The sequence below is a fragment of the Ranitomeya variabilis genome, chromosome 2, assembly GCF_051348905.1.
Source record: "Ranitomeya variabilis isolate aRanVar5 chromosome 2, aRanVar5.hap1, whole genome shotgun sequence".
NCBI classification, from domain to species: domain Eukaryota; kingdom Metazoa; phylum Chordata; class Amphibia; order Anura; family Dendrobatidae; genus Ranitomeya; species Ranitomeya variabilis.
The window spans coordinates 835,183,376-835,209,609 of NC_135233.1; the positions used below are offsets into that span (position 1 = coordinate 835,183,376).

The following is a 26,234-nucleotide window of genomic DNA, read 5'->3' on the forward strand; positions in this document are numbered from 1 at the left end:
TTGACTGGTAGTCAATTTGGAGGATAATTCCCATTATTGTGTTTAGAAGATAATTGTACTGGATGGTTTACTTCAAGCTGAAGCACAAACTGTATGAACGGCATGGTCAATGAGTGGTCAGAAGTCAGTATGGTTTTTGTTCAACATATGGTATCTACAGACTGCATTAGCAACTGATTCTGATTTTGTGCGTGATTAAGTACTGAAGTAATGAGGGGAGTAGATGAATATTTGTTAGATGAGTTTAGACAATCTAAGGCCACATTCACACGTTCAGCATTTGGTCAGTATCTTACATCAGTATTTGTAAGCAAAAACCAGGAGTGGGTGATAAATGCAGAATTGGTGACGCTTTTCTATTATAATTTTCCTCTGATTGTTCCACTTCTGGTTTTGGCTTACAAATGCTGATGTGAAATACTGACCACATACTGAAAGTGTGAACGTGGCCTAAAAGTAACAACTGGTCTTGTAATTGGATCAGAAGACTCGGTACAACCACCTGAGCTCACTGCTTCATAGTCATATATGGATCAATTAGATCAGGCTTGGAGACCCGACAGCTGGCCCAGGTCTTCTGATCTGAAATCATGGATGTCTGAAGCCAACCAAAAGTAATAGCATGAGAGTTTTATGAATGGGAGTTGATTTGTAAGAGTAAAAAAATGTAGCTATTGTATGGTAGGTCCTACATAATGTTTTTGGCAATTTCAATTTATCAGGTGAATTACATAGATTGGCAGTCAAGAAAAAATTTTATGGCAAAAAACATTCTCCTGTGCAATTCGAGAAAAAAGTTATTTGTCAAATGTCTGGTTGCAAATGCCAAAAACAATAATTATGTGGAACTAACCTATGGTAATCCATCCATTAAAAGATATCGCTTTCATATATCTGGCAATGCCCTCTCATTATACTAAAGCACCCAATAAAAAAACTATATCCTTCCAGCTCTACATTCCATAATTCATGAAATACCCATACTCACTCAGCTTTTAACCAGTTTTTCCCATGGCACTTAGCCTCTATTATTTTTCCATCACACCAACCAACTCCCATTTACAATATTCTTATTGCTGCGACTTTTAGTTCCCATGTCAATTTGAGCCGTTATGTTTATACCAAACTTTATTTTTCAGTTCCAATCTAAGCCTGACTAATAAATACTCATTTATTTCCTCCGAATATTCTAGTACCTAATCACTCACAGAATAAATTACTAATGCACTCTGTAGGTACCAAATGTAGAAAAAAAAACACCCGTGCTCACATCTAATCACACACTGACCGTGCCGTACAAACCGCTTGTGCTTCAGCCCACGGAAAACCACCCAGGTAACTTCTATCTTCCGCACACAGTCCTGGGAGTTATCTAGCAAACACCATTCAGACTCCAAGTCAATAATTCTATACTATTAATTCACTAGTCAAAAAGTGAACCCTGTCAGTAGCGGCACTTATAAAACACCCGACCCACCAAACGCATAACTTCATCATCATATATAGGAATGGGTCATGTTTATCATGTTTCTTGTGTCTTTTTACACTTACAGTAACTGAGCAGATATGGGGCAACCTAACTCCTCCATTTACACATGTCATCGTCACAGTTATCGGCTTTCCACCCCTGAGTCTCTGAGTAATGCACTATTTATCCCACAAATAATATTGTGACCCCCCCACCTATTTCTCTATTTCTTGTAGACAATGTACATTAAAGATTAAAGGAATACCATACGCATTGTTTGATGGTACTTGATGCTTTATTTATTGCGGACACTTTTGTGTATATTTCTATAGTGTATGTAGTGGTCAGATGTAGAAGGTGAAACGTCACCATGCTTACCTTGACCATTCACTCAGTTGGCCCCCCTTTTACCACTTTGTATGATTTATTTCAGCCTGTATTAATGAATCCTCTTTCACTGAGTGTTTTCTACAGTCTTGAATAGTTTAGATAAGCAATAAAAAATGTCAACAGTTCGGAAGAAAACCAGCCTTTGATCTATCCATCTCTAGCAAGAGTCAACAGTGAAGCTTTTTTTTTTTTTTTTGCTTTTGACATTGTCCATTTATACCATTGGGGATTAGTTTTCTAAACTAGTTGATGCATATGAAAGTTTCAACACAGCACATGCTACATGCAAATTACCAGTTCACGGAGCTGGTGCCACTCACCAAAATATATCATTAAACTTGTGTCATGACATGATCCCTTTAATTATTAACTAGTCAAGCTTCATAAGGGCTAGCTAGTCTCCTGTGGTTGGATACCAATGTCAATCTATACTTCCTGAAATAATTCAGATAAGAACAGAAGCCCAGGGTTGTCACCCGGAATTTCAGTGCCCCATACTGACAACATTTTGTAGCTCCTTTGAGACTCCACGTGATCACGCGGCCGCACAGTGAAGATTCATTTCTCTTTAGCAGTGGGCCCAGGCTTTTACTGCAGCAGCCGGCTCCTGCCTCCTGTGACCCGCTGCTCTGCCGCTGCTACTCCCCCTCCGTCTTCTGGGACCCTCACTCAAGTATAAGGTGAGGAGGGCTTTTTCAGCACAAAAAAGGTGCTGAAAAACTCGGCTTATACTCGAGTATATACAGCTTTTTTCTATGTAACTTTTTAATAAATATAGTACCTATCAAAAATGTGTACACACCATCTAAAGGTTTTCTTATTGGATCATGCACATTGCAGATTCACACTGAAAGCAGCAAAACCATGAAGGAACACATATATGTGGAGTAAAGAAACGAATGTGAAGCAAACAAGTATATGTGCTAAATCTTAGATTCCTCAAAGTACTTTCTTTTTTTTCTAATGTATTCCCCTGGAATGACCTTCAATGAACAGATATGCCTTGTCAAGAGTTCATTGGTGGAATCACTGGCTTTCATAAAGTGTTTGTGACTATCCGGTGTATTTTGCAGAAGTGTTGGTGCACAGGTGCACATAGTGCTGAGCCCTATTCTACAAATATTCTACACCAGAACATGGCAAGAACTACTCAACTAAATAAAGAGAAATGCCAGTCCATCATTAATGTAAAGATTAACTACACCTTTTCAATGTTTTTACATATTTCCTGCCCTTTATAATTACTTGCAGATCAATGGCAATTTTGGACCTGAGCCCCCCTCCAATAATTCAATCCCGTCCTTCCCCCTTCCACCGCACTATACTACCCACCAGAGATGCATATCTTAGTAAACAGGAGCACACAGCACAGAGCGTGGTATGGATTCAATAGAAAAGCATACGCTTTATAGTTTATGCTTTCTATTGAATAGTTATAATGAAACTGCTTCTGATAAGGACTGCCCCAGGAAAGGAAGACCATGAATTACCTCTGCTGTAGAGGATAAGTTGTTCAGAATTACCAATCTCAGAAACCGCAAATTGACGGCACCTCAGATAACAACACTCATAAATTATGCACATACATCAAGTAGAAGAGAATTCTTAACACCAACTGTCCAGGGGAGACTGCGAGAAGTAGGCATTTATGGTCAAATTGTTGCAAAGAAGCCACTAGTTAACACTGCAAACTACAAGAGACTTTTTTGGACAGAGCAACTCAAGGACTCAACAGTAGATCAGTGCAAAGCTGTACTATGATCTGAGGAGTCACAATTTTGATATTTTTGGTGACAACAACCATGTCTTTGTGAAAAGCAAAAAAGGTGAACAGTTGGTTACATGTATGTCTCCCCCTGTGAAGCATAGAGGTGGAGGTGTGATGGTGGGGGAAGATTTTCTGGTGACACCGTTGATGATTTATTCAAAATTCAAGACACGCTTAACCAGCACGATTATCACAACATTTTGCAATTACACGCCATGTGGTTTTCATTTTTCCTGCAACAAAACAATAACACAAAACAAATCTCCAGGTTATGTGACCAACAAGAAAACTATTGGGGTGCTGCCATAAGCTACAAGAAAACAGGTATAGGCCATAAAGAGGGGATCACCATACATGCATGGATGTACCATCAAATTTTCTTTAATTAGATACACAACAGCACACAAAAAACATTAAAAACATTAAAAATAGTCACACATGTGACATAACTGGACATGACAAAAGCTCATAATAAAGCTAACTACCATAAACCAGATTAAATGTGTGCGATTACATACAGTGACTTTATAAGCAGCGCTCCCTATAGACGTCCGAGATTTCCCCATATCAACCCTTAATATAACAGACCTGCCATGTTTCAATGCAAACACAAACAGGGGGCTTACCAAAATACAAGCGCCATGCAAAGTAGTTCTTATGGCCCAAAATTGGGACAAAATAAAAAAAGAGGGCTGGGTGGGAGATCAAATCAGGCGTGTAAAGATCATATAGGTCTAGAATAATCGTTAAGTAGCTGCCCATAGATGGTTCCATAAGGCAGCTGTGGTGCGATGCGAGTAGATATAGTACACATAAAATCAGGTAGGTAGAGAGAACCCGACGCGTGTCACCACTTACGGTGGCTTCGTCAGGGGTTATCGCTACTTGTGTGCAGTGTCCTTCTTATACTAACTGCTTGAATCACCAAAATAGATTGCAGCTGTGCTGCTTACCTGGGAAGCGGTGAGGCAACCAAACCGGAAATATCCAACTTGTCCGTGCACAGGATGTATGGAGCGGTGCCTCATAACATATTGCGCATGCGTCAACTACCATATCACCGGACATACGGCAGCCAAGTATCCACCGCTAGATTGCCAAAGCAATGTGTATACTAAGTTATTGCGCATGCGCTGCAGTCCAAAGTGCCATACATACACACCCTGATCACAAAGATCAAATAGAAAAAGCAACGTCCACATGACGTCAAGGTGCCTGCACTGAGATCATCCCTGTGGCTTAGTAATTAAGGCGACGCATATAAACAAACATCCCGCCCATATACAGGATGTATGGAGAGGTGCCATATAAAATACTGCGCATGTGTCGACAGCCATATCGCCGGACATACGTCAGTCAAGCATCTGCCGCTAAGTTACGAAAGCGATGTGTACACTAAGTCATTGCGCATGCACTGTTATCCATAGTGCCGTACATACACACCCTAATCACAAAGATCCAATTGAAGAGTCGACGCCCACATGAAATCACGGCGCCTGCACTGAGATCATCCCTGTGGCTTAGTTACTAAGACGACACATATATACAGACATGGCGACTACGCTGATAACCATAGTGTCATGGGTACACAGCCTGGTCACAGAATAGTCAAATAATGAAAACAACGCCCACATAATGTGAGGGCACATATGCTAGGATCATTCGGATAGTAATGGAGATCTAAGTTTCTGAAGATATATCACAGCGCAGATATTAACATCTATACCAGACACATAGTGCCCACATCAACCCCGCAGCACAAACATTCAAAAAACCACAAAAGCATATACAATGTGTCAAACACAATATGGATGTGATTCCAGGCTTTCTCTGGATGCAGCATAAGTCCAATTGCCACCGGTATCTATATTTAACCAGTGTCATCCCTGGAATATAGAACCCCAGAACTATATCAGTCCAGGTGGCATGGTAGCTGGGATAAAGAACCCCCATGTCCTTGCTGGTGTGTACTAAGGACCACGATAAGTCATCAAATTAAAGAAAACCCAGCTAGAAATGACATGGGGTGTCAGTGAGGAAGTGCAGATTAATGCCTCCTCAGAGTCATGCTCACATATTTCTGGTGGTTGTGTGCAACACAGACCATTAGTGCACAGCAACCACCAATTGGCGCCACAATGGTTATCCATAAGCATAAGCTCCCCATTATAGATTACCAGTTATAAAGAACGAAAAAAGGGGGGGAATTTGTTCTTTATAAGAGGAAAGAGGAGAAGGAGAAGAAATGGTACAAAACTGAACCCAGATGATTTGTCACAAGATAGAGAGATGGTAAATATACTTATTAGAATATACACATATAAGACATTCAATCCATATGGATGCCTGTAAGACTCGGGTATATCAATGTGACCGGAAGTCAATGTCAAAAGCTTATCGCAGGACACTCCCTTACTCAGACACGATTCAGCCCTAATGGTCACTAAAGGTTTATGAAGCCAGGACCTAATAAGGCCTAAACAGTAAAATACACACCCCAGGCTAGGCCTATTGTTACAGGATTTATTATTGTTAAGATTAAGTTAGAAAGACTTGCTCTTGGTACATAATTCACCGTATTCGGAATAGAAGATAATGCTTCATCCTTGTATGTGGCCATGATATTATGAGCTGTTGCGCTGCTTATAGTGATACACATAAAAAATAAGCATCAAAGAGAATGTCCCACAACAATGGTTGTCCAAACAAATATCTCAATAATCATGGAGACATCAATTACACACAGTCCCCAAGCCATATAAATAGTCAATTAAGAGAAGTTCAGATCTGCTTATAGAATCCTGTGAACAACAAGTCTTCATTCAGACCAGATGGGGTTAGACTCTTGAGGTTACAGATCCACTTGGATTCACGTCTGAGCAATTCCAGACTAATATCACCGCCCCTAATGTCTGGTTGCACCGATTCATGTCCTAAAATCTTGGTTCCACTAGATTGAGAGTTGTGAACAGCCAAAAAGTGTGCTGCAACGGAGGAGAGCGTTTTGCCCGTTTCTTTATCCTTTTTCACAGTCACGATAGCAGAGAAGTGCTGTTGTATCCTCCTTTTTAATTCCTGTGTCCTCTGCCCAACATAGACTTTTGGACACCACTATTGGGGTGCTGCGTCACATGACGTGGCCTCCATTGAGATGGTTTCAGATGAGTTGGACTACAGAGTTTGGGAACTCTTTTAAGGCTGTTGGAAAGCCATTCCTGGTGACTAAGAAAATACAAAGCTGCACTCTGGATTGCTTAGAATGGTAAATCTAGAAAATTGGAATGTCATTACTAACATAGAAAATAGGTAAGTGCTATATTATGTACACATGGAATTTTGGAAAATTGGAACTGCAATATTGCTATAGGAAAATTTGCAGTAAAATAAGGTACTTAGCACATAACTTGGCCAATGTATATGAGCCCAACTTCCACCGTCAAGGCGTACCTTACAGTTGGGTCCTGATAAAACACCTCTCTTGGACTAAAAAGCCGACAATTTATGGGGCAGGTGACAACTTGGTAAAGCTGTCATGAGAGTAAAAGAGGGGTACTTTGAGCAATCTAATACACATAACATTGTAGGTTATAGATAATTTAATGACAGAAATTGAATAATTGGTGGAGAAAGATTGAACTTGATGGACCCAGGTCTTTTTTCAACCTATGTAACTATGTAATTTTTAACACATTCCAGTTTGTTTCACATTTCCTTACTCCCTGTTTATATAGGTGTTGCTCATGGTTTTACTGCCTTCAAACTGAATCTACAATATGCACATTCCAACCAGAACAAAGAAAACCACTGCATGATCAGGGGTCCATGCTACTTTCCTTCGTTGTTCAAGTTTTCCATTGTATTTAAAGAATCCCAAGGAGCACTCTTTATATATTGCATACATTGGAAAATAAGGATAGCATAAAACAAATACAAAATAGCCACTTTAACTAATTAGCATGCAGATCGTAGCTGTTCATCTGCAGCCAAGACATCCTCACCATATGACACATTGAAACGCCAAGCATAGACACCAGGCTGGTTGCGGCAGTGCCTGACAAGCATATTACACGTATTAATTAGGTGCATTGCAGGAAATGCACTCATTTCAATCCTGAAGTTTCCTAAACTTTCTTTCTTTTCTTTTTTTTTTTTTTACTTCTTAGAGCACCATCTGGAGAGTCAGCTGCTAAATAGCATAATTGCCCACTGTAATTATTTATAAAATATATAGACATTTTATAATAGGATATTTTCAAATCAGTAAAACAAAAAGTATCTGCAGTCAAAGCGATGCTTTTTCAATCCAGTACAAATTGTAAAAGTTTTTGTACCTATTATTATGAAATAAAGTAATTAGTTTGCTTAGTCAGTCAGAAATACTGCATGTATTAGATGTAGTAAAACCAGAAATATTCAGTTCACCATGCATATTAAGGGTCTTTTTCCCCTACTGATGGTTCTTATAATATACTAGATGGTGGCCCGATTCTAACGCATTGGGTATTCTAGAATATGTATGTAGTTTATTTATGAAGATTTAAGAATAATGCAATAAACACACAGAATTTTCTGGGAAAAATATATACATTACCAGCGCAGCGGGGTTTAAATCCTGAGCCAATATCGCTGATTGGTCGCAGCCGGCCGGGTGCGACCAATCAGCGCAGCGAGATTTAAATCTCAAGCCATTATCGCTGATTGGTCGTGGCCGGCCGGGCGCGACCAATCAGTGAAGCGTGGTTCAAATCCCGTGCCAATTCGCGGCCGGACTGCGCCTGTAGCTGATTGGTCGCGGGCAGCTGGCGAGACCAATCAGCGACGCAGGATTTCCGTTACAGACAAACAGACAGAATTAGACGATTATACAGTAGATACCCGATGTGTTAGAATCAGGCCACCATCTAGTATTCATATAAACATTGGTGCTTACATTTATGTTTTAACCCATTGGACACACTGCCATTGCTTTTCTCCTGTATTTTAAGAGTCAAAACTTTATTAGTCATCTATCGCTGCATGACAGCTTGTTTTCTACAGGATGACTTATAGTTTTCAAAGACACCATTTATTTTACCATAAGATAAACTTAAAAATGGGGACAATTTTTATTCTCTCCCTTACACACTGTCCTCCATGTTGTTCTCTCCCTCACAGACTGTCCTCCATGTTATTCTCTCCCTCACACACTATCCTCCATGTTATTCTTTCCCTCACAGACTGTCCTCCATGTTGTTCTCTCCCTCACAGACTGTCCTCCATGTTATTCTCTCCCTCACAGACAGTCCTCCATGTTATTCTCTCCCTCACAGACTGTCCTCCATGTTATTCTCTCCCTCACAGACTGACCTTCATGTTATTCTCTCCCTCACAGACTGTTCTCCATGTTATTCTCTCCCTCACAGACTGTCCTCCATGTTCTCACCCTCACAGACTGACCTCCATGTTATTCTCTCCCTCACACACTGTCCTCCATGTTATGCTCTCCCTCACAGACTGTCCTCCATGTCATTCTCTGCCTCACAGACTGTCCTCCATGTTATTCTCTCCCTCACAGACTGTTCTCTATGTTATTCTCTCCCTCACAGACTGTCCTCCATGTTATTCTCTCCCTCACAGATTGTTCTTCATGTTATTCTCGTTCTAGTATATGTATGTAGTTTATTTATGAATGCTGATTGGTCGAGGCCGGACAGGCGTGACCAATCAGCGACGCGGGATTTCGGTTACAGACAAACAGACCCTTAGACAATCATATATAGATATTTTTCACTCTTTATGAAAGGTGAGTGGCTGGGATCTTCAAACTCTCAAGCTGCTTACTAGAGCAGTAATTGTAAATCTGCAGCTGCATCCCCTTCCTACCCCTTCCTTTATTTACCATTTCATACTAGTTGCAATTTTGGTTGACTGGGTAGCTCTGTGAACATACTGATAGACCATGTGGAAAAGTTGTGGATGGAGCCTTATCATTGTAAGGCAACTAGGGAGTTAGAGCAGCAGAGACTCTGCAATAGTTTTTTTGTTTAAACCCGTTTGCGCTACAGACAATTTTTATTTTTTAGCTTTGTTTTCTGAGAAACAACTTTGTTTTCTACTATATAATGTACTGGAGACTAGAAGAATACATAGAATTTTTGTAGGGTGAATTGGCGAAAAAAATGCCATTTTTGTCAAAGTTCAATTTTTATGGCCTTCACCGTAACTTTATTCTGCAGGTCAGTACAGTTACGGCAATTGCAAATTTATGTGCTTTTCATATTTTACAAAATTGCTAATTTTCTGTTAAGAAAGTTTTTGGGGGGCTTTCTTTTGCAGAGTGAGCTGTAGGTTTTAAGGGTGGACAAAACATTGTTCTGGCTTTAAAAAAACAGAATTAATCACTTTATATTTTTAAAAATTTGAGTTCTCTGGTTGCTGTGAAAGTAAATATGTTTTTGTCCACTGCAATACTAATAATAATAATAATAATAATAATAATAATTTTATTTATATAGCGCCAACATATTCCGCAGCGCTTTACAAATTATAGAGGGGACTTGTACAGACAATAGACATTACAACATAACAGAACTCACAGTTCAAAATAGATACCAAGAGGAGTGAGGACCCTGCTCGCAAGCTTACAATCTATGAGGAAAAAGGGGAGACACGAGAGGTGGATTACAACAATATAATAGTAATTTTTGTTTCTATAACACCAACATATTCTGCAACACTTTACAAGGGATCAAGCCATCTCTAGTTTAATACCTGGAGAGGGACCAACAATATTAATGGGAAATGGTGGGATGGAATATATATATTTTTTCAATTTTTAAAAAAATGTTTTTAAATATTTTTCACATTTTTTTAGTCTACTTGGGGACTTGAACTAGAGATCACTTGATCTCTTGTTTATTCAATCAATCATTTGTAGAGCATTTGTAGAGCAGGATGTCAAAAATGAATGTATGGTAAATTGAGCCTCAAAGGTCCATAATATTTCAATATTAGTTGTTGCAAATGCTTTGCAGTCCCTTTTCCTTATCAGATTTCAAAATCTTTGATGCAAAGCCATTATCAGAAAATTAATTATTGTTTAAATCAGAATTTTGTATTACATTTTTTTTTAAATGATGGTATTTTTGTCATATCTTGATCTTCATTTAAAAAAAATAACAATGATCTTGAAATTTTCATCCTAGCCACTAGGGCTTTTTTAAGCAGATATTTCTTGTCCTTTCAGAAAGAGTTTTCATTAAGGCTTCTTATCATTAAACAAAGGATTACAATGAAGATGTCACAGCTGACCCTGCTCCCCTCTTCACAATGACCTTCATACATCCCCATTAGATAATTCAATACAAAAGATAGGGTCAGGGTCACTACATTGTGGCTATGTACTGTACATGTGTTGTTTCCTGTGAAAAAAAATCAAGGAAATTAGTGTCTAAAAAAAGACCCAGAGGCCAATATGAAATTTCAAGATTTTTTTTTATGTTTAATATAGGCTGTGGGAAATTTTTTTAAAAAAAATCTGCAATGGTGGCGTTGCCCGGGCATAGCACCGAGAGGAAGCTTAGAGGAATTCTAAGCAATTTACAGCCTCCCACATGCCATCCATTAGGGGAAAGAGAAGAGACCAGAGATTAATCTCAGGTCTTCTACCTCTGCACGCCTGGTGTGCAACATTTCTTATCAGAGGGTTCCTCTTTCCAAGAAGCAGCCAGCACCATTACTGCCTCACCTCAGCGTGGAACAAGAAGCAGTTTTAAACCTCATGATGCCAGACAGCTCATGCTTGTAAGTCCTGCACCAACTTCTCCTCTTTTAATGTTGGCCTCACAAGAACACAGCTCCACAAGTCTCCCTGTACTCTCACCGAAGGCCACAATCTCAGCAACACTTGCTTCACAGGGGATTTTACCCCTCTCTCAGCCACTGGGGATTCTGATATGGGGAATTCCATAATTGATTTGAACCATCATATTGTGTTTATCCCAGACAAGGAGCAATATATGCAGAGGCTGGAGACACATACAAAACTGAAATACAGTCCCTCACTTCTAGCCTGTCACACCGTACTGACAAGGTACAGAGATTAGAGGATGATGTCATACAAGTTGTGGCCATCATAATGCTCATAAACAAACACTGGATCTTCACAGCCAGCCAATACAAAGTCTGTTTAATATGGTTGATGACCTAAAAAAAAATCACAATTGCAGCAATAATATCCAGATAATGTATCAATGCACAAATGATTATGCCAACACTGCGGACATTATTCAATAATATCCTTGGTGGTATTGATAAGGAGCTGGAGATTGACATGGTTCTATGAACGCTAGGTTCCATAAATTCATAGCCCCACTAACATAGCTGAAGCATTTTGTTGCTATTATAGCTGACTATATAATATTCATGGACAATACCACAACATGCTCTGCCATCTTGAAACAAAATTTGACAAATATATTATGGACATTGCTCTTCCTTCCTTACAGATGCCTGAGCGGGAGGTACTAGACAAACCTTTCACTGAAGGAGAGATAAGAGAGGCCATTAAATCAGATGAATTCAATAAGATTTTATAAGATGTTTGCATCACAGTTATTACAATTTTTCATAAAAGTGTTCAATAAAATCTCAGAAGATTCTCTTTTTACCCCCAATCACGTGAATGCAAGAAGAGGATGTCATCGTAAGAACATGGGAGGCCCCAGACCGGACCTGCGACGCCCATCGGACCGGACCGCAGCAGGAACACCCCAGGTTGAGTATAATTTAACCTCCTTTTCTCATCTTTTAGGATACATCGGGGGCTTATCTACAGCATTACAGAATGCTGTAGATAAGCCCCTGATGCTGGTGGGCTTAGCTCACCTTTGATTTTGGGGTTGACAGGTTCCCTTTAAGAGCAGAAAAATTACAAGTTTGAAAATTGCAAAATGTTCAAAACTTTGCCAAATTTCCATTTTTTTCATACATAAACGCAAGTCATATCGAATAAACTTTACCACTGTCATGAAGTACAATATGTCATGAAAAAACAGAGTCAGAATCAGTGGAATCCATTGAAGAGTTCCAGAGTTATAACCACATAAAATGACAGTGGTCAGAATTGTAAAATTTGGCCTGGCCATTAAGGTCAAAATTGGCTCTGTCACAAAGAGGTTAAAGTCAACTACTGCAAAACAGAAGCAATGAACATAACTTTTAACAATGAACTGACACAATAACTAGTTTCTAACCTTCTAGAAAACTAGAAAACTTGTATCGCACATAGTGGACCTCAATCCGGAGGATGCATTTGTATGAATATCCTGTTCCGAGGGGATTTTGTTTATGTTTTTTTAAATCAGCTTTTTTTCTCTGAGGGTGTATACAGGCGCAAACTTTTTTATTTATTTTTTAACTTCTGACAACTTTGTGGTGTTGCCCTGTTTGCAGCCGTATACTACCAATACCTCTCCTGACACGTGCGCCTTCCTATACATATATATATATATATATATATATATATATATATATATATATATATATATACTTTTCCATAGTTTCTAACCTTCTCTTTAAGTGTCAGACAGATGCAACTAAGTACCCTGGTACACAAATTGAAACTTGGATGATCTGTATCGTTTAAATTATATCTCCAACCTTGAACAACCTCTTCAAAATCTAATGAATTATAACTTGAAAACCTCGTCCTGGTTTGTTTGTATTAATGTGATCAAAATGGACATTTTGCCAAAACTTCTTTATATATTCCAGACCGTTCCTGTCGTCGCTCCTCAGACCTTTTTCTTCTGTCTCAACAAGACTATTAGCAAATTTGTATAGGGAACGTTGAGGCCTAGGAGACGTTTTAAAATATTGTGTCGTCTTAACAATAAATGGGCATGAGCTAAAAAAATACCATCAGTCTGCGATTCTAATGAGAGCAGATGACTGTTTCAGTTCGGTGGAAAATAAGCAATGGGTGAAACTGGAAAGGGACCCCTCTCCCTGAACACTCAGATTGTTACTTTTTATCGACAAAATTCAAGTACAAACTAAACAATTACCAATAGTCACTCAACATTTTTTGCAAACATGGGAGCAAGTCTTAATCTCATCATCTATATCATGTAGGTTAGGTACATTAATGCCCTTGTTTGATAAACCAGATTTCTCCTCTACTTCAGGTGCGGACTCATTTCTAATCTGGGACAGATCTTCTGGGGTTAGGTTGAGACATGTTCTCATGGGATCAGGCTATTTTCCTTCCTTTACAGAACATCAAACCTCTTGTCCAGGTAGTCGTCTATCCTGGCTGGCATATTCCAGCTCAGATTATTTATAAATTCTCACCTATTTCTGACTAATATAAAGTATAAACTCACTCCTTTCGAAATCTTGAAAGGGTGGTCCAAAAGAAAATAATTTTTCCCTATCTATTTAGTCCCATCAACTAAGCTATTTTCTAATATACTTGCTTTAAAAAATTCTCTACCATTCCCCAAGTACACTATCTAGCTACTTTGTATTTTTTTTCTGTACTTCCTGTCTGATGATGATTCATTTGATTATCACCAGTGCATGCTGGGATACTCAAAGTTTCATGAGAGCAGGGAGAAGAGGCTGCGGTTATTGTCACAGAAGCAGTCCCTCCCCTCCCTGAAATAAAGCATCATCCAGGTACCAGTTTATATTGTGTGTTAGGCTACGATCACATTTGCGTTGCGTCGGGCGCAGGTTCGGCATCGCATAGCTATATTTAACATGGGGGCCCATGGAAATGCGTTGTCTTGCGTTTTGTGACGCATGCGTCATTTTTGGCACAAGCGTCAGGGCGCAGAGGACGCTGCATGATGCAGTTTTTTTGCGCCAAAAATCATGCCAAAAATGGACGCATGCGTCACAAAACAATGCGTTTTGCATGCGTTTTGCATGCGTTGTGCGTTGCGTCACCGACGCAACGCCCAACAACGCAAATGTGAACTTTTTACCCTGGATTCTTCCAGTGCATTTGGATTTATTGGATCTACAGGGTACTACTATCAAGGTTTCATAAAGTCATGTTTTGATAATTTATTTACTTTTTGTTATTTATATATACTTGGGAACTTTACATGGTATTTCCTTTATTGGGTTAGCCCATTGTCATATCTTTTCAGGCTTTTCACATTAACCCCTTAACGACCAGAGGTATTTTTGGCTTTGTATTTTCATTTTTTGTTCCCCATCTTCCCAGAACATAACTTTTTTTATTTTTTGTTCAAAATGACCATGTGAGTACTTGTTTTTTTGTGGGGTGAGTTGTCCTTTTGAACGACACCATTGGTTTTACCATGTCGTGTACTCGAAAACGGGAAAAAAATTCCAAGTGCGGTGAAATTGCAAAAAAAGTGCAGTCCCACACTTTTTTTTGTTTTGCTTTTTTACTAGGTTCACTAAATGCTAAAATTGCAATTATGATTCTCCAGGTCATTATGAGTTCATAGACACCAAACATGTCTAGGTTCTTTTTTATCTAAGTGGTGAAAAAAATTTCAAACTTTGTTAAAAATAAAAATAAAATTGCACCATTTTCCGATACCCGTAGAACAGGGGTGGGGAACCTCAGGCCCCCTGGCCATTTACGGCCCTTGATGACTGTTTATTAGGCCCACAAGCAGATTTTCAGGGACAAGGAGCTGTATTTTTATTGCCACAAGCTCATTCATTTCTTCTTGCTCTGTTAGCACACACGCAGTGTTCACTACTGAACACTGAAGGGCATGCAATGAAAGATTACATCCTGAAACCAGTGCCAGAGTCAGGATGTACTTTGTGGGCAGAGTTTGTATGGCCTCCGGAGGATGGTATAAATATCCAAATGGCCCTTCGCAGAAAAAAGATTCCCCACCCCTGCCGTAGCATCTCCATTTTTCGTGATCTCGGGCTGGGTGAGGGCTTATTTTTTTGTGTGCTGAGCTGACATTTTTAATGATACCATTTTGGTGCAGATACGATCGATATTGTAATTACATCAAAATATCGATATTACATTTTAACGCAATGTCGCAGCGACAAAAAAAACAATTCTGGCGTTTTCACTTTTTTTCTCGCTACGCCGTTTAACGATCAGGTTAATCCTTCTTTTTATTGATAGATTGGGTGATTCTGAATGCGGCGATACCAAGTATGTGTAGGTTTGATTTTTTTAATTGTTTTACTTTGAATGGGGTGAAAGGGGGGTGATTTGAACTTTATTTATTTTTTTATATTTTTTAAAACTTTGTTTTTACTTTTGGCCCGCTTCAATAGCCTCCATGGGAGACTAAAAGCTGCCATAACTCTCTCGACTCTGCAACATACAAGCGATGATCAGATCACCTGAATGTAGCAGAATTACTCACTTGCTATGAGCGCTGACCACCGGGCGGCGCTCATAGCAATCTGGCAGTGACAACCATAGAGGTCTCCAGGAGACCTCTGGTTGTCATGCCGACTCATTGGTGACCCGCGATCATGTGACGGGGTCACCGGAGGGCAGGATTTCCAGCATGATTGCTGGAAGCGCATGTTAAGTGCGTTTGACAGCAGCATTTAACGGGTTAATAGCCGTGGGTGGATCGCGATTCCACCCGCGGTGGTTCGGGCACTTATTAGCTGTTCCAAACAGCTGACATGTGCTGAGAAAGATGTGGGCTCACTGCTGGAGCCCACATCAAAGTGAGTTATATTCTGCAGATCTACTAGTTCTCTGAATCCTTAGCTTTGCATTACCCCACTCACATCGTTGACTGGCAGCTTTCCGTGTACGCTATGCATAGGCAGAAAGCTGCCAATCCATGCTGGGGTCATTGAGCAGGCCAAGTAGTCCTCTAATGATAATCTCATGCTGATAAAAAAAATATTTTTATAAAAACTACACTTAGCATCATAGTAAGTGATACTTCTCTGGAATAACGGTATCTGCCCCTACATCAAGATGCTCTTGGATTAGGTAGCAGAAACCTGATGACAGATTCCCCGTAGCACAAAAACCCAATTTAAACAATAGCTAATTTTCCGATAATAGTTTCCTTTCAAGTCAGAAATGTACATACAATATAATCAGGAATACTTAGTGTTGTAAAGTATGAGAGAAGGTTAGCACTCTCCTTCACAAATGGGAGAGGCTTCCCAAACCCAGGTCATCAGATGAAAAATAAATAAAATCAAGTGAGGGATTGTTTACAATTGTCTTTACAGAAGGGTAAAATGTCCTAATTTTCTCCAGCCATGGCCAGCTGAATTAATCATGTGTTCAAAAAGTTTCATGGCTGCATCATTTTTGTTGCAATGTTAAGGCCTTGATATCCCAGACATTTCACATATAAGGCTTATTGTATCTGTACTTTTTGGCTCAGAAAAGATGTGACAATAAAGAATAAATTGCCTTCTAAATCACCTTTATTAGACTATAACAAGTGTCTACTTCATTAAATGTATGGTGTTTGGCTCCAATATATAGTATATGAATTTTCTTGAATAGTTTTTTGAATGACCTTCTTGTCTTCTATTGAGGAGACCTTAAAAAGCCACATTATGATGGTGATGCCTTCCAGTTCCTTATAAACAAGAGTTTAATTAAAAATATAGTGAAACTTTCAGCCTCACTATTCTTTATTGCTGCTGCACTCTCAGCTCTGATATTAAACATAGTGGCCAATACTTGGTAAATTATCGGGCACTGCACTTGTCAGACGCTCCACAGGTCCCCTGCCTTCCAGCGTTGTTCTGTGCGGCTGTTCCAAACGCCGGCAAGGATTCCTGTATATTCCGGCAATGCTAAAAGGCGGGGGACCTGTGGAGCATCTGACAAGCGCAGTGCGCATGCTCAGGAATCCCAGCCCCGCACTGTGCATAATGTATAACACAGTGCGGGGCGGGGATTCAGTAACAGGGTGGCAGCACTGCCCGCACAGGCGCAGAACAGAACCCAGCACCAGCGCTAGGACGGCAAATGCTCTATGCGCCTGCGCAAGGCAGAAGAGCAGAGCGCAGGCGCCGGAATTCACACAATAACAGCGCTGAGGGGGCGGCGAAAATCTACACAAGAGATGAGTGACGGCAGTTGGGCGCTTCTAAGAGGAGGCTTCAGACCCGCCTCCAGGTACAAAGAGAGGTATTTCAGCGAAATTATAAATACATTTATTGTGAGAATAACAGAATCAAAAACTAAAAGAGCCACCTTGTTAGACTGCAGCATTACTGCTGCACAAGGTGGCTCTTTTAGTTTATAACGGCTGGAGGGGGTGACAGTGGCCCTTTAAGTTTGAAGCCAGCTTCGTGTGACCTGCTTTTTTGTTTTGGTCCAGGATTAGAAGTATTGGGATCCATTGCTAATGAGATAAAAAAAGACTTTAAAAAAGAAATCCATACCATAGCGATTAAATTCTCAAAATATGGTACGTACTGTATATTCAAGACCAGAGATATACCAGTACGTGTACTCAGCAATGCTTGGGCAAAGCAAGGGGGCTACATATTGAATCAAGAGCCCCATATAATGCAGAAATACAGATTATGATGGGCCCATATATTGCTCCATAAAGTTCATGATGGGCCCCATAAGATGTTCCATACAAAATATCCTCCATATAATGCCCCATAAAGCTCATAATGTGCCCATATAATGCTTCATAAAGTTCATGACGGGCCCATATAATGCTCCATAAAGTTCATGATGGGCCAATATAATGCTCCATAAAGTTTATGATGTGCCCATATAATGCTTCAGAAAGTTCATGATGGGCCCATATAATGCTCCAAAAAGTTCATGATGTGCCCATAAAATGCTCCATAAAGTTCATGATGTGCCCATATAATGCTCCATAAAGTACATGATGGGCCCATATAATGCTCCATAAAGTTCATAATGTGCCCATATAATGCTCCATAAAGTTCATGATGGGCCCATATGATGCTCTACAAAGTTCATGATGGGACCCATAAGAGGCTCCTTACAAAAATATGCCCCATATAATGCTGCATAAAGGTTGATGATAGCCCCATAAGATGCTCATGATATCAGTGCAGTTTATGCAGATATGATAATATCCTATATTGCTGCTGCTGCAAAGAAAAAAAAAATACATACTCGCCTCTAGTCACTGACCGATGCTCCTTAGCGTCATCGGCTCTCTGCAGTGACTGTTCAGGCAGAGCCAGAGGATGCGGAAGACACAGTGCGGCAGTGGAACCGGGACAGGTGAATATCGCAAGTACCGGGGGTCTGAGCAAGTGGCGGTACAGGCACCTGGCTTCCATAGCACGCCGATATCCCCGCCTGCTCAGGACCCCGGCACTTGCCCCCATGCCAACGCCGACCGCCAGCCCTGTCAGCAGCCATCAGAATACTTAGAGGCTGCAGCGGAGCGCGGACAAGTTCCCGGAGACGCCGTGACCTCCGCACTGGGACCGTGACTCGTGTATAAGCCGAAGGGGTCTTTTTCAGCCAAAAAATATATTATATATATATATATATATATATATATATATATATATATATATATATATAATTTTTTTTTTTTCATTTATGCTCTCCAAAGTTAATTTGGGGTCTGCATGTATTTTCTAGTTATTTTGCTCACTTATATAGCTCCATTAATTCCACAACGCCTTACAAACATTATCATCACTGTCTCCAATGGGGCTCACAATCTAGAATCCCTATCTGTATGTCTTTGGAATGTGAGAGCAAACTGGACAAACCCACGCAAACATGAAGAGAACATACAAGCTCCTGGCAGACATTGTCCTTGGTGGGATTTGAACCCAGGACCCCAGCACTGCATTGCTAACAGCTGAACCACTGTGGTGCCCATGTATTGTGACATATTTTGTAACAGTATTCTTAGATTAATTGATAAAGATATTTGCACAAGTCTTAGAATTGCACAGTTGTTTCTCGACTCATTCTCTCAAAATTTCCCTTTACATAATAAACTGGTCCCCTTTTACCATGTTTTAAGTGAAACTGCAATTTAAAAAAACTCTATGTACTTGCCAACATAGTGGTAGTCTCTAGGTAAGAAGTGCTTTAAATATGTTAGGCAGGTTTACTGAAAATGCAGCTACAGGGAGAAAGTTAAGTTATATTCTCTCAGTAGCTGCTTGCTTCTTCATGGGGGAAGTGTAGGGGGCTGTAATAGTAACCGCTCACTTCTAGTGATGAGCGAATATACTCGTCACTCGAGATTTCTCGAGCATGCTTGGGTGTCCTCCGAGTATTTTTTAGTGCTCGGAGATTTAGTTTTGTTTCCGCAGCTGAATGATTTACATCTGTTAGCCTGCATAACTACATGTGGGGGTTGCCTGGTTGCTAGGGAACCCCCACATGTACTTATGCTGGCTAACAGATGTAAATCATTCAGCTTCGGCAAGAAAAACTAAATCTCCGAGCACTAAAAAATACTCGGAGGACACCCGAGCGTGCTCCAGAAATCTCGAGAAACGAGTATATTCACTCATCACTACTCAATGATTGTGGTTTTATTAGTTCCCCTTGCACCTTTAGGGTATGTGCACACGTTGCGGATTCCATTGTGGATTTTTCAGCGCGGATTCTGCAGAATCCGCAGGTAAAATGACCTGTGTTACCTGCGTATTCCCTGTGGGTTTTCTGCTGATTTTGTGCAGATTTTGTGTGGATTTCGCCTTCGTTTTAACACCTGTGGATTCCTATAATGGAATAGGTTTAAAAACGCTGCTGATTCCGCATAAAGAATTGACAGGCTGTGGAAAATAAACTGCTGCGTTTCTGCGCTGAATTTTTTGCAGCCTGTGCACAGCGGATTTGGTTTTCCATAGGTTTACATGGTACTGTACACTGCATGGAAAACTGCTGCGGATCCGCAGGGCCAAATCCGCTGAGGATCAGCAGCCAAATCCGCAACGTGTGCACATAGCCTTACTGATAGCCAGCTTTGCATAGACACGCTGCACACGTGCTACAGAGCAGGTTGTCCATCAGGGTGCAAAGGGAATGAGTTCAATGTGCTGTGTAGTGAGCAGTGACTGTTCACTGCCCCCTGCATTGCCCCAATAACTAGAGGTGTGTGGCGGCAGGAAGAACATAATTCTGTTTTCTCCCTGTAGCCGCGCTTCCATTACATTACCTAAACATGTATAAAATGCTATTTACCTGCACATTACCTGCTGGCAAATAGCTCACAGGTTCCCATTACATTCACTTTATCAACTTCCTGTCCTATTAGATACTAGCAATAAAGCAAGCGTGCCTTATCGCCCTAACTCCATTGACTAGGGATACTGATTTTCTTAGATTGAAATAGATGGACCAAGATTGTACATATTATTCTTAGATGCTAGAAATAGACAGACTATTGGCTTTCTTCCAATCTGTGGTTTAAATCATGGTGTATATGGATCAAACAGCCTATTTAAGAAGACTAAACACTAACTTTTTAATTATTCCTTAACCGTCTTTACAAAATCTAGGCCTAACATAACTGGTTTGATTATTCAAGTATTCGTGCAGTCAGAATATATAGTCAATGTAAACCTTTTAAAAGGGATTTTGAGGGTAAAATTTATGACTTATACTTCGTGTGGACCATGAATCATATAAAATTGGATCAACAGAATGAATGGCCATGGTGCATGTACAATACCGTGCCCCCTTTATTCATCTCTAGTTATGACCATGTATCAAGCCATGCTGCAATTCCATTCCGCTTCCTTCTAAAAAGGCTTACAAAATTTTATTAAGCAAATGTCAACTCCACCAACACAGTATTAAAGAATCCAGTTATAGCTGATTGTAATTACAGAGACAAATTGTTAATGTAATTGTTCTGGGTCTTCAAAGTGCAAAGCAACTGGATGTGTCAAATTGCTATTTTCACATCTAATTACATTAGTTAAATAATAAAGCTACCCAAATAATATTATATCATACACAAGTAATTAAAGGAACGGGTAGATCAGGACTATACTACATGCACATGACCTATTTTATCCTCAATCTAAAAAGTGTAATTACGCTGTAGAAATACAGTAGGTTATTCGATATCAGCTACAATACCAGTATATTCTTCTTTCACTAGCCATAGAGATATAAAATGAGACAATAGCTTTAAAGTTGGAGAACGAATTGACCACATAGGTCAATGGAAATTGTGTGCCTCTTCTAACAATGAAATGAATGGAATTACACCAGAAAATATATATCACTCTGGAAACTTAAGGTGCAATAACTTCTAATGCATGAGCACATTTCTTACGGGTTTGGAAAAACATAAAAAAAATTAAAATTCAGTTTTTATATCATTGTCTGCTCTCAAACTAAGTATCTCCAAATTACAGCATGGTGCTTATTATCATACATGCTGTGGTACCTATTAAAATCAGCATTAGGACAGAACAAGGTTTTTGCATAATGAAACTTTAACATAAATAATGGCACCCTAACAATGAGGATCCCATATTGAAATTATATGAACCAGCTAACATTGAATATTGCGAATATGTTATAACATGGTATATGGATAGAATTATTAAGTTAAAACTGTATTTTCCACAAACTTTGCATAAATCAATTGTACAAGTGATTATAAGTGACTTTGTAATATATCTTATCAGAGAAATGTGCTTCATTCCCTGCTTATGAAGTATACCATTCCTGCCCTTCTGCCTGCTTTCTTAACTTACTATCCACATTGCAAAAACTGAACTAAACTCTGTCTTGCTCAGACAAGATGGACTGTGGTAATGTGACACGGCCTATTATACTCTATGGAAAGAGGTGGAGGCATGAGGAGTAAGGATCAGCCTAAGTAAACAAGCAGAGGGAGAAAGAGAGATCATGATGAGCTTTCTAACAAGTCTTTTACCTCAACCCAGAGTTGGATTTACATTCACACAGCTCAATAGTGCTGTGTAATGTCCTCCAGGCTGCTGCTGCTTATCCTATGGGTCCTAAAAGGGGAAGGAATAACAGAAATCTGTGTATGGGAGATATCATAGCAAGTATCTTCCCACCAGCTCAACTGCAAGTTTAGAGATAGAGCATGCATAGTGCACAGCTGATGAAAATGCAAAATACAAGTCCTATAATAGCCAGATATTATGTTATTCCCTATGTACAGACAGGGCAGGTTATTCTGGAAAGTCACTTGCTAGCCCAGTTCCCATGTAAAATTTTGGCAAAATCTGAAATTAATTTTTCAAGCAGGTTAAGATCCAATTTTAAAAATTTGATATCTCAAGATGACAATTGCTTGGGTTTTCTTCCACAGTCCCATGGTCTCCTGCATTGATTACCATCTCTACATTAAAGTATGAAATTCATATGCAAAAGTTTGTTCTCAGACTGGAGAAGACAACTCATAGAAGACTTTGGAGGAGGGGAAGAAGGAACGGGAGCTGATGGAGGGAGACAGAGGAAGCGACAGACAAAGAAAAAGGGGTGCAGGTTCTCACAGCTACACTGCTCAGCGCTTCTGTATAATTTCCTCCATGTTGATGTTGCTTTTGAGAATATGAATCCCCCTTATCTGGGTATGTTAAACATAAGAGTATCAGGCAGGGCTGGATTGGTCTTCAGGTAAATCTGGCAAATACCAAATGGGTCGGTCAGGCTGTTTGCCACACTGACTGCGACACTGTTAACATTGGCTCTGTGCTGAGTCACTATATCCAGCAAGACACAAGCTACCGCCGGCTTACCATAGGCCGGCGCTATGCAGGGTACATCGAGCGGTGCGATGATGACACTGCATCATGACGGCAGCATCCACTGCAAGTCGAGGTAGAAGAGAAGACAGCGACATAAGCTGCAGTGCATGGGGAACTGTAATAGGGGAATGCAACAAGGTTTTTTTTTGGAGGGGGAGTGATTCAAAAACCATTCCCAAGAAAAAAACGCAACAGAGAAATGGAATTAATGTTCAAAACTGATTATTATGGGGTCCATTTTGTGCCTATTTTTATATTGGAGAAAAAAGAGCGTCATGCAGAACTTTTTTTTGGACATTAATTCCGTTTGTTGCTAAAAGCTGAACAGATAAGCAAAATGCCTGAACGGAAGTGGGAACATAATTCTACACTATCAGAGTCAAGTATTCTTTTAAATATGTAGCCTCCTGCTATCCTTTTTTATACCAGCTAAAGAACTTTAGTTAAAATTCAGCCCTACTTTTTCCTGAATTGGGTTAAAGACCTCAATTTCTGTCTTTACAATTCAATATAATGCCTTGACATGCTAGGAAAACCCTTGACGTGCTGCAACTCACATCACAACCACTGCAAGACCAAACATAGACTCACGGTAAAGACAACTCGTGATTTTTCTATTATCACTACAGAAAAGCATTGTCACTACACATCTCGGGATAAGTTGAGCTAAGGACAAGTGTATGGGAGGATGGCACATGTATTTCTTCGCATGCTGGAAATTGCAATTACTGCAGGAAAAATAATTGTCTGATTCATTATTACGGATGAAATTTGCCTGACATATGAAAAGAATTTGCATTTATAGACCTAGTTGAACTCCACAATAACTAAAGAATCAAAGATTAAGGAATAAAGACATTTTCTTCAATCCCAGAGCACAAAAAATCTACATATATTGTCTCTTTCTATTATGAATCATGGTCTGCTTACAGGGTTACCAGAAAGGCAGAAGGAAGGCTGCGGTACACATGCTTTATACTACAGCCCGAAAATAGTCTGCACCCTAAAGCATGTACTGTTCTTACTCAATTTAATTCAATTGCTTAGTCATGTACTGGAGACTCTGGCAATTGGATTAGCAAATGTTTCTAGACAGATTACTATCACCAATATGATAGTGATGAAACCAGTGCACTCACCTTCAGGTTCACCACACAATGTGCATTGAGACTCTGTAAAGACAAGGAAACAAAAGATAAGGATTATACTTTTCTGGTACTGAAGTATTAAAAATGCACTTACAAAATAGCCATAATATAATTTACATAAAAAACAACATCTATAATACTGCCTTTCACATAATAAATGATTGGTATTAAAGCGGCTTTCCTGTGGAAAGAAGTTATCTGTTCATTTGATTGGTGATTACTTGTTGATTGGCGAGGGTTCCGACCACTCGGATCCTCACTGACCAGTAGAATAGGGAACTTTTAGCTCTATTACAATGGAGTGTTAGTGTTCATGCATAATGTACACTCCAAACCATTCAATATGGGACTGCCGAGCTCGGCTTTTTCAGGCAGCCCCATTGAGAATGAATGGAGCAGCGGTGGGATGACCAAACCTCCCCATTACAAAATGGCACAGCAAAGTTCATCATTGGATCTGTGGATAGATGATAACTTGCTTTCACTGACAAGCCCATTATGTTCAAATTAATGAATGTACCTGTAAACGTGAGGATAACACCGATCCTGGATGTTTAACGCCTTAAACGCCATGGTTAATTTTGGAGAATGTGCAGTTCATCTTTCGAACAATGGTGACATTTGGACTCAGCTGCCCAGGAGGCTACCAGATAGGAGGTAAGGGAGGATCTCCCATACTTCTCAAAGGGAATGAAAAACTTTTGAGCACTACACCTTTCATACCCCATACTTTGGATAGTGGCTTGTAGAGAAGTCAAATGCATAAATTAAAAAGGTATCTGCACATGTAGTTTGAGGTCTATATAAAGGTGGGCCTTGTGTCTGTATTAAGGTGGTCTAGCATCTATAGCAAGGGGGACTATGTATCAGTGCAGTCTGAGGTTTGTATATAATGGGTCTGGGTTATATATTAATGTGGAGGAAGGAACAGACAGGTTATTAGAGATTAAAGTGATAGAGTTAAGACACATTAGACTAAAGATGGCTGTATCAACCAATATATATGCGTTCAGCAAACAGCCTAATGTTTATGGGCTCCCACTGCAGATTATTGTCACAGGAGTTAAGGCTCCAGCATGTCCAATTTCCTACTGCCAATCCTTTTGTCCTCTAGACATAAGCCACCGCCAACAAACTCTGGCAGCTGTTCTATAGAAAACACAGGAGCTAACGGCAGAGCAAGTGTTTCTGTGTAACAGAAAGATGGGGCGAGTTAGCTGCTGGTCAACAGCTTTCCAAAGGTTTATGATAGGAATTAAAGGGAACCTGTCAGCAAGAATGTGTGAAGTAACCTAAACACAGTGTCAGGTCGGCGCCACTGTACTGATTACAATGATACCTGGGTTGATGAAATCCGTCTTATGGTTGTTTAATCTTTATTTTCAGTTTTGAGTTAATGATGTGCTCCGGGGTGGCCTGTGAGAGGGGGATTGTCATGTAGTGCTCTGATTAGCTATTCATCTGTATGGCTTCTGACAGGTCACTGATCCCTCAGTGACCTGCCCCCTAATTTACATAATTAATATTATATATAGCTTGGAAAATAAAAACTTCTGCAGGCAGGCTCTGGCGGTGGCACCTGCGCTGCAGCCTGATCGTATATGTAATGTGCATATAATTCTTTTGTTTGATCTTATCCTTATATTCATTAAAAAAAATCAGTTTCAAAATGGCGCCGGCCATGCCTGTGCAGTAGCAGCTATCGCTGATCCGATAGCTGCTAATGCGCTAGCGCCTGCTTACTAGAGAAAAAAAATCATCCTCCAAG

General features: G+C 39.9%; 1 protein-coding gene and 1 non-coding gene across 9 annotated transcripts in view; one reads left to right on the forward strand and one right to left on the reverse strand.

Annotated features, from left to right (window-relative positions):
• The window catches only part of DLGAP2 (DLG associated protein 2), a 1,328,681-nt gene that overhangs the window by 572,969 nt on the left and 729,478 nt on the right, over window positions 1-26,234 (reverse strand). For all 8 annotated transcript variants that reach the window (XM_077290075.1, XM_077290073.1, XM_077290074.1 and 5 more), the window contains one exon: window positions 24,458-24,490. In XM_077290075.1, the coding sequence (XP_077146190.1) occupies window positions 24,458-24,490 (33 nt within the window). The remainder of the gene's footprint in view (window positions 1-24,457; window positions 24,491-26,234) is intronic.
• On the forward strand, window positions 16,702-16,822 carry LOC143810852 (U6atac minor spliceosomal RNA). The gene has a single exon (XR_013223231.1). It is a non-coding gene; the product is annotated as a U6atac minor spliceosomal RNA (small nuclear RNA).